The 21,684-nt window shown below is 28.0% G+C and overlaps 1 protein-coding gene across 19 annotated transcripts in view; it reads left to right on the top strand.

Annotated features, from left to right (window-relative positions):
* Nucleotides 1-21,684, top strand: part of LOC107442127 (neuron navigator 2) — a 524,062-nt gene that overhangs the window by 438,772 nt on the left and 63,606 nt on the right. For all 19 annotated transcript variants that reach the window (XM_071180175.1, XM_043039751.2, XM_043039753.2 and 16 more), the window contains 6 exons: nucleotides 7,587-7,788; nucleotides 9,958-11,061; nucleotides 13,637-13,912; nucleotides 17,215-17,371; nucleotides 18,790-18,842; nucleotides 19,782-19,880. In XM_071180175.1, coding sequence (XP_071036276.1) covers nucleotides 7,587-7,788; nucleotides 9,958-11,061; nucleotides 13,637-13,912; nucleotides 17,215-17,371; nucleotides 18,790-18,842; nucleotides 19,782-19,880 — 1,891 coding nt within the window. The remainder of the gene's footprint in view (nucleotides 1-7,586; nucleotides 7,789-9,957; nucleotides 11,062-13,636; nucleotides 13,913-17,214; nucleotides 17,372-18,789; nucleotides 18,843-19,781; nucleotides 19,881-21,684) is intronic.

Below are 21,684 nucleotides of genomic sequence, written 5' to 3'. Positions count from 1 at the left end.
GCCTTCCCTACCTGTCTAGAACAAATCCAATACTCCCCCTCAAATCAACAATCAACTCCATTTCCCTCAAAAAGAGAGAAGCTTAGTTAGGACAGTAGGTGAGTTTTCAGGTATTATTTATGACCACATATCAAGCTTTCTATGCAGAAAAAAAATTTTGGTTGTAAATTTTTCCAAGGAAAAAGTAGACTACTTTCATCTTCTATATCCTTAAGCAAAATAAAGCACCATTATTATTGAATCCTTCATTTTCATTCACGACTTACTTCTAACCAATGTTCAAATAGTCAGCTAGCTTAACCACATCACTACTAAACGATAAGCTTTAAATAATAAAGCTTCACTGAGAACTACTTAACCTTAAAATTTAGCTTAATAATCACGACCTAAAGCCATGCATAACACCATAAAACTATTTTATTAATGGCTTCCGGATAAAAATAGCTCTTTTTCTGTCCGTCATGGTTCTTTTCTCTATTAAATATTTCTCGCTGCTTATCTTCTGGCGTCTTAGGCGGTTATGAATGAGATTGGAAAGTTTTGCCTGGTGATTAAGAATGCTCCTTCATAGCCGTCATTCAAGGGAATATCCATGATAAATGATGGCGAATGACCGTCATTTATTTTTCTTTGCTCTTCTTCTTTATCCTGAAATAGATTTACGCAGTTTCTGGACGTGAAAGGGTATTGAAGATTTGAACGCCTCTGTGGTTGAACATAAGATAAATCTTATAAGGATTTTTAGTTTTCGATATTTCTTCTACGAATTTTTATGAATCAAAATATGATTAATACTCTTTTTTTTTACTATCCTAACTTAATTTATAACATATAAGAACCATTTAGGTACAGTATTGTTTTTTGACTTAAATTTTTTTTTGTTGAATATTTTTTAAAAAACCGTGATCGAAGCTTTCAGAAATTCTTTTATTTGATTTAATACAAAATTTGTAGGGAAAACTTAGGTTGAAACATAGGAGTGCTTTAGCCTACCCTATCTTTTTCATATTTAAACATTTATGCAGCTGAGGGATGACTGACTTTTAGAGTAAGAGTGCTACTTTCAAAAGAAGAAAAATTTACTAGTGCCACTTCCAATTTTTCCATCACATTAAAAATTAAGTAAAAATGAAAAATGTTATTTATTGGCTGATTATATGGAATTTATACGTGCATCAATTTATTTTTTGATGTATTTCCGAGAAATGAAACAAAAATACAAGTTTAAGTTTTATTGTTAATTAAAGGTTTCAAAGGCTCTTGCTCAACTGAAATTTAAAACAGATAGAGTTTAAAATTTTTTAAAAATAAAAATGGTGTTTTATGGTCAGCCGGGTGGGTGCAAGTGAAAAGTTACAAAAAATGTAGACCCCCTTCTCTTATTTTATTTATTTGTAAACCCACAAAATTAAATAAAGTAAAAATAATTAAATTAAATAAAATAAAAAAATAGGTGAATTTTATTGCTCCCGGCAAATTAATAAGGGCTAAAAATATATAATAGTTAATAATCGTCTAGTTGGCGAAATTTTACCACCTTAATAAAAACTACTAATTGAAAACATATTTCCCACGCTTAGCATGTTTATATGTATTTAAGCAGTACAAAACTTCAGTATCTTTTCAAATATTAAAAAATTTGACTATAAACGCTTTTAATTTTCCCAAAATTGAAGTTTTTTTCATTGTGACATTTTCTGACATTTTCATAATTAGCTTCGAGAACGTTAGCTATGTATGGACAAAACTTAGCCTTACAGTAATGACTAACTATTATAAACTTCATCATACTGTATTCTTTTAACAGTTATGAAAAAAAAAAAACGTTTTTTCATACGATAAGAGACCTTTCGAAGCCTTAATTGGAAAACATTAAAATAAGCAGAACAAATTATCTAACATATATATTTCAATCGGCAGAGCACTACAGTGCACAATGAAAAAAAAATCTTCCAACATTATATTCGTACAATTAATTTATGACAAAAAGAAAGTCTAGAGGGGTTAAACATAAAGAAAAAATCTGACATTGTAAATTGAGCTCTGCTCTGCGGCGTATATCGTTTTACGTTTACGTAAAAAAAAAAAAAGCGATGTCTTTTCAAGATTACCCTCAATTTCTTTTTATTAATTGATTCTGCTTTGTTCGAGGGGGCTTTCTTTTTTGTATCTTCTTTTAGTGACTGTATTAATGACAGCGATTTCGGAGAGAACTGACATGACAAATGATAAAAATTGGATCAATGACATAGTGGTGCCGTTGTTATGGCTCTTTCAGTTCTTATAACTGAATTTTTTTTTCCTCTTGCCAAATCTATTGCCATAACTGGGCTATTGTGTTAATGGAAATAAATCAGACAGACAAATTCTGCCGTGTTCTTCTTCTATTTCTCCCCCTACTGTTTTTAGTGCCATTTGCTTAACCTAATCCTGACTAATTGGTTGGTGGTTTGTGAATGATGTATGTTCGTTTAATTTGTTGTCAGATGAAATTAGATTAGAAAGAAATATTATTGTTTAATTAGGAAACAACTGTATTGTCGGGGAAAATGCGTGGAGGTTATTTTTGTTAGTAATTATTTGCTTTATTTTTCTCTCTTTTTAATTGCGATGTAATAAAATTGTCTGATTATTTTAAGTCCTTTTTTCTTTTTAATACAAATACACGATATAAAACAAAATTAGAGGAAATTGCAGCAAATAATATTAATCATAAAATTAAATATTGCTTACTCTTTAAAAATAACTTTTTCTGGAATATTCAAGAATGTATCGAATTAATTTAATAATCATGAAAATTTTGTTATTAAAACGTCTGTAAAGAATACAGAAAGAAATTCAAATTTAATGTTTTATTAATAATGTTTTTAATTTTGGATATGAATGAAAATCTGTTTATTTATTTTTATATAATATTACTTTACATATCTATTTTTGTATATTATATAAATAATAGTATTTTTTTTTTTTGGCACTTGGATTTTATTTAAAAATTGCGTTATTAAAATTTTTTCATTTTTTGAAAACGAATTAAAGTAAGACTTCGATCTTGTTTCAAATTTTATGCAGTTATCTTTTTTTGGTCTTTGAGATATATTGTTTTAAATTGAAAAAAATTGGTCATGAAAAAAAAATCATTCAACAAAACTAAGCTTTCTCCTCCCTTTCTAGTTCAAATACACTCATTATTTTTTTCTCTATTTAAAAAAAATTAATTTTTTTAATAATCAAGGAAGTCCCCAAATTTAGATAAAAAAATTTTTTTTCCCTATTTTAGAGAGCATTAAGTTAATAAGATTGTTTTTCAAATTAAAACAAATCCTCAAATTTAGTTTCAAACGTGATATTTCTACTACTTTAGAGAGTAATTATAGGGTTATTTTTTTAAATAGAAAAGAAATAAAAAATTTTAACATAAACATAATTTTTTACGTAGTAAAACAATTTCGATACAGACATGATTTTTTTCTTTACTTTATAGAACATTAAGCTATTGAAGCATATGGGTCACTGGTGTCAATTTTATATGTTTTTTATATTTTATAAAAAAAAAGTTTTTTGGTAATTTGAAATATCTGTTTGATTATCGGAATTATATTTGTGACAAAATATAAAATTTAAAAAAAATAGCGTAATTTTTTTTAAATTCATAATTAATTTCGTAAATTAAAGAAATTTTAATGTTAAATAGCTGCAAACAGTGCAAATTCAAAAAATTATTGTTCGGAAGTGAGCCGTATTTGGAAGATTTTACCTTTAAGGGGGCACTAGACGTTCATAACAAAAAAGTGCAAGTTTTATTCAATCATTTTCACATTTTAACAGAATATTGGTAGCATTAGTCTTTGTACGAAGTTTTAGAAAAAAATAATAATTAGTTTTAAAGTTATAGCTAAAGGTACAGAATATAAGTACAAGTATGGATCAATCGTTGGTAATTAAAAAGTTCCTTGAGAACAAATTTTGATTTTTTTTAAATTAAATTTTTACCCAAATACGTTTTTTATAGTCCTTTAAATAAATTTAAGTGGTTATGGTAACCGCTTAAGAATAAAGCGTAACTCGATTCTAAATTTTTACTTTGTTGACCTTTACTTAGTAAATTCTACATTTTATTTTAATATCTCTGAAACCAAATTATGGATTTTTAAAGGATGTTTCTCATTTTGAACGTTCAATGTCCCCTTAAACGCAGAAACAGGCAACGGTGTTTTAAGCTATATTTCATAACCATAAATTATTAAAATGCTAAACATAATACTTTTCGCTTATTTTGACGTAAATTAATACAGAATAATGAAAAAAATAGTGTTTAAAAATAGGTTTAATAAAAATTCTTCGTCAAAGGGTTAATAGAGTCATTTTCTTAAATGATAAAACAAATCTCAAAATTTTTAAAAACTTTCGCGTCCAAGCTCATTTAATATACATAAGTTTGGCTCAAAAATTAAAAATATTGTAATATTTTCCTCTTTACTTACAAATTTTTAGTTTCGAACATACTTTTAACGTATTAGAATCCTGAGTGACATAGATAAATGCTTCCAATCACCAGTTTCCTAGACAATCTAATTTTATTTCCCTCACAGCAGAAGGAGTGTGTGACATGTCAGAGGAAATTCGGATTATGATGCATTGAGTTTATAAGGGGAGGCAGCTCACACATCTCTGTGCATGATTATTCGCTCATTAAGTGTTAAAATCTACGGCAATTAGAATGAAGGGTGGGAAAACGCAGCTTTTCTCTGGGAAAACTCCGGGGAATTTTCACGGACGCTATTTCCCCGAAATCCTATTATACTGGAAAATTTCCAGACTTAATAACTGAAATATTTTTGGGGGTGAAATTAAAGAATAGTCCTCATGGTTTTAGTTTTGTTCGTTTCAAAGTAATTTTGCTATGAGTACGTAATTTAAAAACAGTAATTATGAGAATTTTGCTCGTGTTTGAGAATATTGTCTTTTAATAATTTCGAATGTATGTTGATTAGGAGAACTTATAATTCTATAAACTTAAGTATAAATTAATAATGTTATATAATAAATATTATCTTAGTTTATTAGTTCTTTTAATTAATTCGGAAGTATGTTTGTTAAAAGAGTTTATAACTGTATAAACTTTATAAATTAATAATAGCATTACGTTTTAAAATTAGTTAAGTCCTGTGAATGGATTCGGAAGTATGCTAGTTAGAAGTAATTGTAATAGTATGCCTGTCAACAAAAAAATTTTTGACTGAGTTTTATTTTCTATGGTACACTGTGAAAATTCCGGATCGAATTACGGTAAAATGTACCGGAACTTCGGATGCATCATCCGTAAAATCCATTTTAGCGTAATATGTATTTTTTACCATAATTTGTACAAGAATATTTATTTAATTTGAGTAATTCAGTGTTTTTGCTGTAAAAAATCGGTTTATCAAATTTTATTTGTTCTATAACATATTCAAGAAAAAATGGATTTTATGGTGAAAAATACCGGCAGCCTGAGTGCCGATACTTTTTACCGAAATTTTTTACTTATACTATACGGTAATTTATTATATTGATCCGAAATTTTTTATTGTGTATATAAATAGACATGGCAGATTTATTTCTTTATATATTTTTTTTTTGGGGGGGGGGGTAATATTTATCTATTTGTTAGAATAATTTTTTTTTTCAAATTTTATTAATAACTAACCAAATCCCTTTGTGAAAAATGATATGTGTAAACTATATATTTCGTTTTGAAATGATTTCTATGGATACATTTTGAAAAATATAAGTTAATCCTAAAAATTATAAAACTTTACAATATAAGTTTATTTTAAATTATGGATAACAATATTTTTATATTAATGAGAATTTTTCTGTTTATTACTATTGTTTACTACTACTAAGAAGATTTTGGAAATAAATATTCTTTCAGAACATTTTACTAACCTCATAAGAGATTGCGTTTAAAGAAATCCTATAAAAATTGGCTCATATTTTGTCTCGGTTGTTGTATTCGACTTTATATTTTTTTTCGTAAAAAGAATGGTGAAACAAGTAGAGAAACTACTGTAGTCGCTACTTTTTTCGTAGTTTGTAGTGTACAGCTCTACTTCTTAAAAAAATAGTGTAACGTGTAGTGCGATACAAAAAAAAATTTAATAAAAAATAAATAAATAAAAAATATATAAATAAATAAACAGTAGTTTGTAGCGATTTCTGGCAACAATTTTTTTCGTCTGATGCTCCTGAGCAGCAAGTTTTTTTCCCCTTCTGGTTGGCGGCAGTTCTTTCTTTCCTGTTAAGTTATTTCATTCATTATCATTAGAAATCTTGTAAACAAAGGAATCATTGGAAATCGGACCATTAAGATTGAGTCCTAGAAAGTGAAGATCCGATCATTAGGATATAAAGTTATTCAGTGTGTTACGTTTTTTTTATTCTGCGCACTGTATTTTATTTCTCGGAAGATAGAAAAAAGCATTAATCATTGAAGCTCAAATATTTAATAATTTATTATCATTTCTTAAATTAAATATTCACTGTCAAGAAGAGCATAGAGTTTGAAGGTTAAAAGAATAAATTCGTAAAATGGCCTTTAGAATAACTAACTATCTCATGTAAAGATGAATTAACATTTCTTAATAGCTTCTCATGCTTAACTAAGCATTTTTATTTTATTCAAAACCATTTTGAACATTGGTGTGAATTATGCTCTCCGGTAAAGTATATATATCTTCTCAAAATAGTGAAGTAGTAACTATGTTTCAAAAGTACAGTCGCTACATTAAAGAAAAAAAAGTAATTGTAGTTGACTATAATTGCANGGAAAAAAAAAAAAAAAAAAAACGCACAAATTTTTTTGTCTGATACTTTCTTCCCCTTCTGGTTGCGGCAGTCCTTTCTTTCCTGTTAAGTTATTTCATTCAATATGATTGAAAATCTTGTAAACAAAGGAATCATTGGAAATCGGACCATTAAGATTGAGTCCTAGAACGTGAAGATCCGATCATTAGGATATGAAGTTATTCAGTGTGTTACGTTTTTTTTTTATTCTGCTCACTGTATTTTATTTCTCGGAAAATAGAAGAAAGCATTAATCATTTGAAGCTCAAATATTTGATAATTTATTATCATTTCTTAAATTAAGTATTCACTGCCAAGAAAAGCATAGAGTTTGAAGGTTAAAAGAATAAATTCGTAAAATGGCCTTTAGAATAACTAACTATCTCATGTAAAGATGAATTAACATTTCTTAATAGCTTCTCATGCTTAACTAAGCATTTTTATTTTATTCAAAACCATTTTGAACATTGGTGTGAATTATGCTCTCCGGTAAAGTATATATATCTTCTCAAAATAGTGAAGTAGTAACTATGTTTCAAAAGTACAGTCGCTACATTAAAGAAAAAAAAGTAATTGTAGTTGACTATAATTGCAACAAAGTAGTCGTAATTAACTGCAAAGAAAATGTAGGTCTTCCGACCACTGGGTGAAACCATCACTTAATTAATTTTATTTCCTAAATACTAACAAGTAATTTTAAATTTTCCTAGTTTTTTACCTTAGTTTTCGATCTAAAGTGTCATTTTTTGTTTCTTTAACAGCTTTGATGACAGCAGCTCAGTAAGCAGTGGCGCGAGTGAATTTCCTGAACTGAGTACAGATGACAACTTGACGGGATCTTCTGTGAGTTCTGACAACAACGTGTACGGTAGCCTGAAAAGAAATCAAAAATTGACTTCTTCTCACTCTAAGTCCCTCTCCAACGGTCCAAGTACGGCGGCCAACAGCGAAAAAAGCCGCAAGGTACCTTTTCTTTCATTCATAAATACTTTACTTTGTATGCAATAGTTTTTCAAGTATTTTTTGTTTATATTTACCTTGGCACTGTAATAGAATTAAATTGTAAAAATTTCCGGAACTAACTACGCTGAAAAGCACCGGCGCTCAAAATATCGATACTTTTTGCAGTAAAATTCAATTTTACCGGAACATATTATGGAACAAAAAAATCTAACTCACCGTAATTTTTGCAATAATAATTACCGTAAAATCATTGAATCACTTGAATTGAATAAATAATACTGTACAAATTATCATATCAGTAATATCAGCATAAAAATTACAGTAAAAATGAATTTTATGGATGATGTACCTAAAGTACCGATACTTAACACCGTAATTTGGTCCGGAACTTTTTACATTGTACTGGAATATGTTATAAATGTTTTATTATATCTAATCATTATTATGGAGACTTAAAGGGCTAATTTTGACATAATATATTGTACTAACCCTCTACCCTTAATACAATGCATTTTAATTAAATCTCTTACATTTTGTTCGACTCCCCACATTCTTTTCTGGTATTAAAACTTAATAGAAAAAAAATTTATCTCTGAAATGTTGTGATTTGATTTGCTTGATTTAATTCAAATTTCAAGAATAATTTGAATTAAATAGTTGTCTTCATTCAAAAATATAAATAGAATGAAAACTATCTAACTAATAAATATTATTATAAAATTTACGGTTTTTTGTTTTATTGTAAAATGGGACTGGAATTTTTTACAGTGTACAAGATGAGCCCCCGACCTCATTGAAAACTACCTGATTGAGATCTCCCATCGTCATTGCCAGATTATACTAAGATCAATGCCTAAGCTGGTCTATTTTCAGAATGCAATTCATACAATAAAATTTTTAAGAAATTAAGAATCGATAACTATGCTCTATAATATTATAATTGTGTTATTAAAGAGTTTTCTTTTTACTGTTATAGCAGGCAGTTTAAATGAATACGAATTAGCTCGTAAAGAATTTTTATTTCCAAAAACATCATTTTTAAATAGTTTCTAAAATCTCTTCACTTTTTTATTATAAAATTTAAAAAGAAAATTTTAATTATTTTTCGTAAATGATAATTAAATGTAGTATTTACGTTGTCTTGTAACAAGAGCTACTGCAAAAAGTCTGAATGGATACATGATCGAGCTTATAACATTTAATAATTGATAAAGGATTAAATCTTGTACTTTGTATAAAATTCATGCATATTTCAGTAGCAAATTCGCTTGCTGAACAATTTGTAAATTACGCTTTAACCATTTGAAGCAGAATTTTTATTAAACATATTTTTCATACTGTTTTGTATTAATTTAGGTCGGAATAAGTGAAAAATATTATATTTAGCATTTTAAATTTATGGCTATGAAATACAGCAGGAAACATCGATGTCTCTTTCTGCGTTAAAAATGAAATCTTCCAAACTATAATTTTTCAATATTGCACTTATTTGCAGTTATTTAGATCTAAGATAAACATTTATTTATCATTGACAAAGCTTTGAATATGAATGAAAAAAAAAATTCAAACTACTTTTTTGGATTTATATTTTAGCACAAATATGATTCCAATAATCTAACAGATTGTTTTAGTAACTATTAGATCATTATTTATAATTAAAAAATATTTAAATATATTTTTGCTTTTAATTAAAACAACAGAAAAAAAAATTCATATAATTGACGCTGGTGTCCCCATTTGCGTCAAGGTGTAAAAAATGTTGAACGGAAATAATTTTATAACATTTTGTAATTAGCTTTATTATTATGTAGGTTTTAAATAAACTAATTTACAGCTAGTGCTTTGTATTATTATCGTTTTGTGCTAAAAAATCGTTTTTAGGAATGAAATTGAGAAAAAGTTTATTTCAATTAAATTACAAACAAAAAAAAGAGAAGTATTAATTAAAACGTTAAAATTCTTTTCAGATCAATTCGGTTTAGGAATATTATTTTTATGATTGTTTAAAAATTCTTAGTGAATATTAATATTTATTTGAAAATAAAATTATATAGTCTTTATTAATTTTATTTATTCATTTTAAATAGAATTCATTCTTAATATTTAGCAATCGATTTTTAAGTGTATTAACAATCTTAACTATTCAAACTATTTTATTCTCAATCGTAGGCGGTAGAGGAAGTCGTGGTCAGCACTGGAGGCTCCAAGTCAAAACAAGCCCATGTGAAGAAAACGGACAGCTCTATGCAAACAGAGACCAGTGCATTCCATCACGTCTCCTCTTCTTCCTGGAAGAAATATCTTCTCCAACAGCAGCAACAAGATGCACAGTCCGTCAAGTCAGACAAGAGTGGCAGCAAGAAATCCGTCAAGTCTTCATCTGATTCCAAAAAGAGTTCTGGAACGGATTCCCACCGCTCCAAACACAAGTTAGCCGTCGTCCCAGATCGACACCCCGAGCCGGAATGTCCAAAGAACCAATCTTCCAAACAGTCTTTACCGAAGGCAGGAAGTTCCGAATCTCTCGAAATGACCGGACGAAAGAGTTCTCGGACGTCTTCATCAACGAATAGTGTTGCCCCGGCAACCTCATCGGTTGGAGGATCTTACAGCAAGAAAACACAGGGCGCCACCAGCAGCAATGGATACAATGTAAACGGAGGCAGTAAGCAAAGCGGCAGTAGTAAGGCAGCGGTCGGCAAGAGGGGCGCGGCTGATGAGAAGACGGGCGATTTAGAGCGCGCCCCTACCGATGAAATGTCGCAGTGCTACGGAGGGTTGGAGCGCCGCCCCGCGGCCGGCGCGGGCGACCATCACCATCTCCCAACATCACGCAGCAAGGGCGGCAGCAAAGTCAAAGTCTGCGGCAGCACGCAGACTAACACCAGCGACCTGTATAGTGCCGTACATTCCGACAGCGAGTATAGCTCGCTGGGGCGGAAGTATCCGCCCCCTCCCCCCAAACAATACTTCATGACCACTCCTGGTCCTGGTACAGGACTCAAGGAAAGAGTATATGGAAGTAGATCTATTCTTAATGGGTCCCCAACTCCCTTATCTGACTATATGATGTTGGGGGGCAGAACGCCCCGGCTCTCTGCCCCCCTTAGGGATATGGATAACTATGCATCCTTGGACCATGGCCCATACTCATGGATGAGGCACAGCCCCAGCTGTGGTACTTCTGTTACAGGAGGCAGGGGTGGAGGAACTTTGACTGAAGCAGACAGCATGGAATCCTTGTCATCAACGTCTTCCAGCATTCACGCACAGGTAAGAATGAAAACAAGAATTAAATCAAGTATGTCTTCATCAGTATTTGAGATTTTTTTACTAACTTTGCCTTATTTCACCCTTGATTTGTTACAATTATGGAGTTATTTATTTCAGGATTGTGTTGCAATAACCTAATCAAAATATTTACAATTTTTTAATCGAACTTGTTCATTTTGCTTGATTAGGGAATGCCACGTTTATTTCGCTTCATATTTAATTTTTCACTTTCCCTTGTAAAATCTAGATTGTTTAAGTTTTTTGAATGTGTTTTATATTTCGGTTTGCATTTCTTTTCGCAGTAGAATTATGTAATGATAGATATTTAAATTTTTTACAAAAACAGTAGTCGATGAAGTTGAAAAAGAAGAAATAGTTCCAAATTTCGTTTAATCATTAAACTTTTAAAAAAAAGATTAAAAAAAGCCTAACTACAAATTAAAGAGGCATACAGTTCTATTTTTTATTTGAACGAAATACGCTGCATTTTCATTGAATCAAAAAAAAAATTTTTTACTTAACATACGATGCTATGAAAAAGAAGGGGGAGTAAGATTTTGAAAACTCACTGAGATATTTAGAGCAATCAATTTTATTGTTTAGAGAGACAATAAAAGAAACTAATTCAGAGTTTTAGTTACACTGAAAATTAATGTTAGTATTTATACATTTCGTCTATTCTATCATCTGAATGTATTATCTACTACTATAAAAGCTCAATTTTCTGATATGAAAAAAATAATAATTGTAATTGATTTCTCTACTTAGATACAGTCAATATTATTGAGTTAGTCTGTTATTTCAAATATCCAGTGTCAAAAAAACGCTCAACAGCCTGCAAAAGGTTGGGGCACACTAATTTAGAATTCATGAAATTGAATTAAAGTGTTAATATTTATTAGAGTATAATATAGCAAGACCGTAACGTTATTGTTTCTTTAATTTTCAGTGTGAATAATTTTTTTGTTCTATTATTTGTAAGGAGAACTTAACATTGTATGTATGTTCTTCTTATGTTTCTGATTTCAAAATACCAACTTTTTAATTGAGAAACATTTATTAATCATTTATTATATTTGTTATAACTTCAAGTTCAGCTTAACCATATTTTTTATTTAAATAAGTGTTGAGGTAGGACTTAAAGTAAAGCTGTGCACTTTGATAATTACTTTGTTAAACATTAAAAATAATAATCTGTAAAATTAACATTAAGAAATGTTTGTCAAAATTTAGTCGTTTTATAATCATACTTTGAAGCATGGCATAAAAATCATTCTTACTATTCAGCTTTGTATTTTTACTAAATGTGTGGTTATATGAACTATAATTTTTAAAACCAAAATTTCCGTAGACCGTTACCATATAAACGGAAACCGTTGCCATATGAATGGTTTATATACGGTACATTTTGGTTTCCTTACCAAAATTATGACTTTTTATTTACCAGAAAAGTCTTTACTATTCAGTGCGGTAATTATTACCAGATTTTTTCCTCCCGTGATTGGTCTTTAATTACTTGTAATGTTATTTAAATTGTAATAAATAAATTGTTTGAATCACTAAGTAAATAGTAAATTTTATTTTTGATTTATTTAAAAGAATAAATTTTTAAGTTATTTATTTTTCATTTACTTATTTTTTGTACTTAGGTATCTTAAATCATGCTGAGACTAATTTATTCTAATAATCGTAAAATATTTCTCTTTTATACATTTCTGCATCAAGCATTGGTTGTAAAAAAAAGACTAAAATGTAGTTTTAGTAATTTGTATAAAAATTAAAATTTTAGTGCTAAATTTTAATTACCGCATATTAGGTAAATCGTTTTAAAAAGGCACATCGTAGATATAAATATTGCAAGCTGAAATAATAAGTGGGAAGTTATTCAGTTACTTTAATTAAGGAGAAGATAAAAAATAAAAAAAATCTTTGCTTAGATAAAGGATTAAATTCAAGCGAGAGTTAATTGCGTTGTGCATGTCTTGGAGTAGTACTGAGAAAAGAATGAGTTCATTGAAAGTAATCAGCTGTAGTGCTGGTTATCTTGTTACTTTAATTTAAAAGTTATGCTTAAAGCTCTCATAGCTTAATAAATTAAAAAATATTGTACATTTATCCAATGTTAAATTTGTACGGTCTGTTTCCCCTCAATTTTGAAACTAATAATGTCATTCATTAAAAAAAGCCTCAGCTTCTCAAATTATCTTTAAAAACTTAAATTATTTATTTGTTAATCCTGCAATTTTTTCTATCGAATTAGTCGTCATTTAATCGCAGACTATTATTAATATTAGTGGTATCTATCAAATTAGTTGAGAAGTTGTTTATTTCTGGGCACAATTAACAAATTAAATCATTTTGTGAAAGAATTATAATTTTTGTTTACATCATAAATACATTTTGTTTATTTCTTAGCATAATTTAGTAATTATGTTGTTCTAAAAAACTTTTGTCAACGTTACAAACCAACTTATTTATTCGTTTTCTTCTCCAAATAGCTTAATAACTTATCACGTTTTAAGAAAACATCTTAGTTTTTTTATATTTTTATTTATTTAATCCTTCTTTCTGACAGATTCAGCATGCCCGAGCCAATAGCCTAACGCACGCCCGGCTCATGCTCCATCAAAGAGAACTGGCCGCTTCGCCAAGGTTGTCCAGGTCAAACTCTATCCGGTCTACGAAGTCCGAAAAGTTAGCCTCCTATATGTTACAAAGATCATCCGATGATCCTGAGGGTCAAAACATCTATGCAACTCCAAGTGGAAATGCATTTATGGCAGCTGCTATAGCCTCCGCTGCTGCTGGCAATACTGGCTCTCAGCCGACCTCGCCAAGTTCTGCGCCACAGGTATGCCCATTACTTTTTCTTAGGCATTTGTGTGTGTGGATGGTAATTTCAAGTGTACACTATATTGTAATTAAGTTCCTCCATTTAAGAATATACTACAATGAAACCGTGAATATTAATGAACTAGTAACATCGAATGTTTATTTGGGATTTTAAAATTTTGTTTATTATTGCGTTTTAACTATTTACAATTTTAATACATATATTTTTTTATCCAACTTTTATTCCAGTAACCTTAATTTAGTTTCGAATTTTTTTTTCTCTTAATATCGGAATTATTTTAAACTAAATGTTCCCTTCTATGTTTTGTTAACAATTGAGTAACATAAAATGTTCAATTTTAATAATTTTTGAACGAGTTATTCATATAATTTTTTTTAAACCCGTGCATTTATAGCAACGAATTTATTTGAATTAATTAAATAATTAATATTTTTTTAGCTAATTCAAACTATTCATTGAAATTTTAAAGTTATTCAAAGATTTTTTTTCCTGGGAAAATTCTAAGGGTTTATTTGAAGAAAGCTCAAAGGCTTATTTTACAAGACTCTAAAAGTTTATTTAAATTTATACTGAGAGTTAAATTTCTTCAATTTTTCAAAGCTATAAATATTAATTTAATCACGAAATAAATTTGAGAAGAAATATATTTATTTTTTATTTTCAATCTTATTAACTTATATCCAAAAAATTAAACTTGAAAAATATAGATTGACAAAAATAACAGTAAAACCAACATGACTAATTTCAATTTATGCAGTGCACAATTATCTATTCTAATCACTTAATTGCTTCTTATCATTTCTAAAATTTAAATTAATTTTTAGGACTTACTCTTAGCTAATCTCAGTATTAATTGCAAACTCAAATTAAATGTTCTAAACTTCCAACAAATCGCTCATACTAATGCAAATTTTTCCTTTATTATCCTTCTTCTTTTTATCCATGTCATTAAAATTCTATATATGTATTGTCTTACCGATTATAAACCTCAACCTATATAATTTATATCTTTTTTCGACTTATTGCAATCTAATACTTTTTAAAGACAACTTTTGTCTTCCAAAAAGAAAAAAAAATGGCGCATATCCGTGAAACAATAGAAAACGCTCAAGTGACATCATTAAGAGTCAAATTAGGGAAGAAAGTATTCTCAAGTAATGAAAACTCCTCTCTGTCACTTTCTGTCCCCTCATGAATAATTTATGAAACTTTATTTGTATGACTGCTTGTTACATTTGCATAGATTGAAGTTAGTCAGTCATGGTGCTCTTAAATTGTTCTGTTTAACAATCTGTATTTTTCAAGGTTATTTGTCTTGGATATAAATTAAAGTGATTAAAATACTTTTTTTTAACAGTAAAAGTAACATAAGTAAGTTTTAAGTAACATAATTAATATTGATTCGCAAATATTAAATAAATTTTTATTCATGAATATTAAATTAATCTATATTGAATTTTAAATTAAAATATATTGAATTTTAAATCAATATGTATTGAATTTAAAATTTAAAGTATTGAAAAGAGCTAAGTGATGATTAATAATTTTTGAAAAAATATGCATATACTTAGCTCCAACACAATTTACTAGTTCTTCCTGCATCTTTAATATCATAGTTTTTAATAGATTTGATACTTAAAATTAAGATCATTCTATTTTTTATCATTGGTCATTAACAAAAGAAATATTATTTCATAATTATTAAGTTTGTGTTTACTAAAATATATTCATATAAGATGTCATAATACCTCTTATTAATGTGAACCAAATATGATTAGAAAAGAAAGCATTGTTCGGTAAATTTCAAAAAAAAAATTTTTCATCTATATTTAAATTTTCAAGACTGGAGTAACTATCAAGAATATTTTATGCGGAAACAATGAAATGAGTTTATAAACATCTGAACTAATTTCACATGATTTTCACAAAACTATTTATAAATGTAATTCGCATAACTATTTATTAATATTGATTCCTGAATGTAAAGAGATTTTTTTTAAAAATTCACATGGAATTTTCTTTTAATTTTAAATTTCTATACTATTTTACTCATCTTGTTATAAAGTGAAAATAGAAAAAAAATCGCATGTGATTGGTTAAGAAAATAAAGTAAATCTTATTTATAATTTAATATCCCTTTCAGTATTTATTTGTTGGATTGCATTTAAAAATATTTTAGTAAAAAATATTCATTTGTTTGTTTTCAAGGGTTCTATTTTTTTTATTCTACCTGTTTAGTTTTTGATACTAAAGGGATTTTATTGTAATGGTAAGCTAATTTTTAATAAGTTAAAATGCTTCCCTGCCTTGTTAATTACCTTTTTTGTTGTAATAAACAGAAAAAAAATTACAAGGCAGTTTATGTACACAAATTATTATTCTTTTCTACCTAGAGTTGAGATATTTTTGTTTATCTAATTTTTATCTAATAATAGTTATTTTTAAAAGTTCAAAAGTTGGCTTTGAAATTTATATTAATTCTTTTTTTATTTATTTATACTTCAATAAAAGATTTAATTTCACTATATATTTATATCCTGAAACATTTATACGATTTTTGACACTTATTAAATGTTCAATTCTAAATTAATTAGCATTATTTTTCATATTTTATTGTTTTAATTACCGACAGGCATGTATTGTGGTCAGGGAGCTGACCTCACTTTAGAAAGTTCCTGGGTTCGAATCCCAGACAAGGCATGAATGTTGTTTTATTCTCTTCTCTATACTATCTGTCCTTATTGCACTGTGGGAGCAATGTTGGCCCACCTAATAGGGTGCCCTTAAAAGAGTGGTCAATAAATCTGCCCTTCTGACTTCCGAATAATGAATGTCAGTTTCCGAGTAGGCATTAAAAAAAATTTTATATTTTCAGCTGGTTTAATGAAAATTTAAATTTAAATAAATACATTTTTACTTAAAATGCCCCCATGTTTAAACAATAAACAAAAAAGATATTAAGATTATTGTATTAACATATTTTGTACCCTAAAAGTGTGTATTCTTCTTCAATTTAATTTTTCTTCAAAATGTGGTTTTAGAATCCTCTAAGAAAAAATAGATTATTTAGACATTAATATCTATCTAATATCAGTTTTAAATTAAATTAAATTACCAAAAATAACAAAACAAAACTAAATTTTAAGAATTTTAAGTTCAACAAAACGAAATTTTATGAACATTTTGTGTTTGTGTGCTTAAATTTCAATTATTCTTCGCTTGAATTTGCTTAGAAAATATATGTATTATTGATTCATCTTTCTTAAAAAATTATATTTAATGCACCATTTTGTTTTCAGGGAGGAAGTCGGTACAATATGTATCCTCTATCTCCTGGTACTACATCCTCAGTACCGAATTCTGGTAGTTTTTCAAACCACACAGGCAATAGTCGTAGTTCCATGTCTCCTTACATGTCAGGACTACTTCTTAAAATGAATAGCAAAGATGATGACAGTAAGTTATTTTTAATATTGATATCGTTCTTTTAAATGCTGACGATATCATTCTTTTTAAGGCTGTTTTGTTAAATCTCTAATATTATGTGAAATAACGCTTGTAATAAATAATATCTTTTTTGATAACTGATGTGAATTTTTGATAGTTAGTTATTCTTAATTTTTATCGTAAGTTTTGTTCATTTGATATCTAATCCAGATATAAATATTGATATAGTTCTTTTATATGTTTACGATATCATTCTTTTTTAAGGCTATTTTTGAAAATCTTTGTTATTATATGCAATAACACTTTTAATAAATAATAACTTTTTTGATAACTGATGTGAACTTGTAACAGTTATTCTTGACTTTTATCTTAAGTTTTGTACACGTGGTTTTTCTCTCTGGTTTTGATAATGGTGCAAAATGTCAATACGGGAAAAAACCACTTTATAACAAAATGAATTGCGTTTGTTATTCATTTAATAATATTTCAAAAGTTTCTCCAATGTTGCAGTGCTTGGGCTCATAAAGATATGCAAATAATTAATAATTATGCCTTTATTTTTTAATGATTTTTATCTGGGTAAAAATATTTCGCCTATTTTTAATTGCTGTAGTTGTAAATTTGTAACCTGAATGAAAAAAAATGGACGCAAATAGAAAGGAAGTTATAAACTTAAAGTGAGTAGCAACAGCAAAATAGTATACATTGTTTGAAATTATAGTTCTTCGTTTTAAGGCTCTGAAAATGTGGCTTTTTTCTTTGCAAAAGAGTTTCTAAAAACATTCACAATGTTATTGTAATGCATGCATTGTCAGAAATATAAAGCTTGCTAACCCATGTTTCGTCATTTAGTGTGCTAAACCATGATATTTCAAACTCTTTGCAAATCTTAATACTTTGTTAGGTTGAACCTTATTATATTCTTAACCTTATTCTTGAACTTAAATACACAATAAAATGATTCTGTTTTAACAAAAACATGGATCAATTTATCATGGTATTAAAATTGTCACAAATTTGCACATCATTATGGTTCGATATACCAATATTGTAGTTCAACGTTGAAAAGATTTTTCAAAAGATGCTTACAATATAAAATGAAAGTCACTGTTAACAAAACCATTCTCCAAAAAAGTACAAAATGTCTATTAGAAAATAAGAGTGCATTTTGATTGATTCTTTGAAATGTTTTTTTTTTCTTTAGTCATGTAATAATAGTTAGGAAACAATGCTTCTTAAATTATAAATTTTTGTGTTCGCTGCAACACTAGATCATTAAAAATGACTTAAAATTTATAAAATCTTAAAAAGTAAATTTTTTTAATTAAAAGTAACAATTTTTAACAGTTTGTTTGTGTATCTTTTTTTAAATCATTTATGTTGTTGGTATGCTTTTTAATTTCTTTACTTTTTCTTCTTTTTTTTAGTTCATGGTTCAGCATTGTCTTTGGTGTCAACCAGTTCCTCCATCTATTCCACAGTAAGTAGCAATTGTATTTAATTTGTAGAAAAAAAATTATATTTATATATATATATATATAATGTATGTATTGATTGATTTTAAATTTATTTTTGGAATAAATATTTATTTGTCTTATTTGTTTTTAATTTGTCTTATCAAATATCTTGCCAGTCTTTTTCAAATGTACGCGTAGAACTTTGTCTGTTGTGACTTTTGATAACTTATTTACAATATAAATTAGTTAATTCTCTATATTAATATTATTATTATGATTCACGTAAATTCCATTCATATGTAGTTTTTTCAATGGTTTAAATCAATGTTTTCCTTTTTATTGTTATAAAAATATGCTTGCTTACAAAATAAACCAATTTTCCGATTTTACTAAATCAATTTTTCACTTAATTTTTTTTTACAATGTTTGAGCTAAATTTTTATGTAATTTAAATGTTCGGAAATTTTTTTAAAACGTGAATGAGTTTTATATGGTTCAATGTTTTCTATTTCTTAGTATATAAAACTTCAATAGATAATAATTTCAAAATTCGAATATACCTAAAATTTACGTATTTAAGTTTTAAAAAACTTACTTTTCAAATTAGTTCCTATTTAATTGTACTTTATAACAATTTTATGCATAAATTACTCAAGCTTAATGAAGTAACAAAAAAGGAGTTTAATTTAGCTTATGTAACGTTATTATGTTTAAACTTTTATGCATTATTTAATTGTTAACGAATTTGTTCATGGTTTATTTCATAAAATGAATCTTTAAATCACCTTTGCTGGCTGAAACTTGAATTGTAAATTTCTCACTCTTTGCATTACTGTTTTAATGTATAGTCTTAAAACTATTAGATCTGTAGAATCCGTAATTTTAAAAATACGCTATTCTTATAATAGTTTTTATGCATACTATTGTAAAATGGCTGAAAATATTTTTTTTTTACTTTAAAGGCTGAAGAAAAACAAGCGCACGAAATTAGGAAACTGAAGAGGGAATTGGACCAAGCCCATGAGAAAGTTACAACTCTCACCTCCCAACTGACGACAAACGTAAGTTTTTTCCTCCAACATTTTTTTCTTAATTTGTCTTCCTATACCTATGTTTTCATGCAATCAAAATGCTGACTCTAGATTACAACATATCCAATAACGTTTTTGTTACAAAGATTTATTGAAATTTTAAAAATTCAAATGATTATGAAGTAGGGCGATTATTGTTGCCAATGAAAAATTGTTTACCCTTAAGAGGTTATTGCAGATTATGTACTGTTTCCAGACTTATGAAGCTTATGTTACATAAGGTTTATTATATTTTTAAAAAAATTTGTATGTTTAACAAATTAGGACGATAATTGTTGCCGATGGAAAAATGTTTGACTTAAAGGATATACTTTTTATTGTGATATGATGAATAATTCAATTGAGAAAGAAAGGCATAAGTTTGAGCAGTGGTGGCTCAAGAGCTACAGCGTTCGCCTTCCAATGAGGAGACCCAGATGCTGACCGCAGTGCTGACGTTAGATATCATCAGTGGTTGACGGATCATGGAGTAAAGTTCTCTTGCCGTCAGGCTAACCATGGAAGGATTTCATGGTGTTCCTAACCATGTAACTCAAACGTGGGTTAGTTCCATCAAGAAGTTCCTCACAAAGAAGAATTTCTCCCAATAATTGGTCCAATAGCTCCCTTGTCTTCTGGATTGAGTTCAAAAATACGGAGTTGAACATTGGTAATCATAAACTCAAAATTGGGTCAACTATTCAACGACGTCTATAAAATAAAAAACTAGGAATAAAACGTTTACTGTTTCAAGACAAATAGTGTTTATTTTAAGACAGAAAAATCCTGAGTTTAGAATTTACTGTTTATTTTAAGACAGAAAAATCCTGAGTTTAGAATTTACATCTTTTATTATGTCATAATGTTAAATTCAGTATTATAAGTTGATTAACTCAACATATGATTGTTGTTACTCATAAATGATTAGATATAAGCATGGAAGATAAAGATCTTGTCACTGACGTGACCTGGCGTGTCACGTGACCTGTTGGGGAAAAAATTTTCAGCAGTGACTCAGTAGAGAAAGATCTATTATTTGGAAATTTTTCGAAAAGGGACTTTATCTTAAATCTAGCTGGCCGTAAAGTGACCAGAGAGATTAAAATATTCAGCCTCGACTCATCAGAGAGAGATTCATTATTTGGAAATATTTTGAAAATAGGCTTCATCTTAAATCTAACTGGCCGTAAAGTGACCGGTTAGATTGAAATTTTCAGCCTCAACTCATCAAAGAGAGATTCATTATTTGGAAAATTTTTGAAAATAGGCTTCACCTTAAATCTAACTGGCCGGAAAGATTCCAACTAGATTGAAATTTTCAGTATCAACTTACCAGGGAAAGGTCCATTATTTGGAAATTATTCAAAAATATAAAATGCAAAATAATTATCCAGTTGATTTCGAGAAAGATAAATCTTTAAAGATGTTACAAATTCAAAACAAACCTTGAAATTATTTTTATGGTATTGTTATTGGCAAAGAAACTATTTATTTATAGATTTATTTATTTTTATAAATAAAAAAGAATTTGTCAGCTATTTTTATTAATAAAAAAATATAAGTTTAAAACTCAAATGAAATTTTAAAAAAACTTGAAGCAGGTAATGTCAATAAAAAAATTTATAATTCAAAATTTGAATACAATAAGGATAAAACTATAACATGTATACAACAATGATCAAAATTAGCTTATCTATTAGCATGATTTTCTGTTACATTTGCTCTTAAACTTTTTAAATAAGAGATTAGAGTCTATGAGAGATTATGTTCATCCTGTTTTCAAATTTAGAATCAG

Source organism: Parasteatoda tepidariorum, chromosome 4 (genome assembly GCF_043381705.1).
Source record: "Parasteatoda tepidariorum isolate YZ-2023 chromosome 4, CAS_Ptep_4.0, whole genome shotgun sequence".
Classification (NCBI taxonomy): Eukaryota; Metazoa; Arthropoda; class Arachnida; order Araneae; family Theridiidae; genus Parasteatoda; species Parasteatoda tepidariorum.
This window is presented reverse-complemented; position numbering and strand designations above follow the sequence as displayed.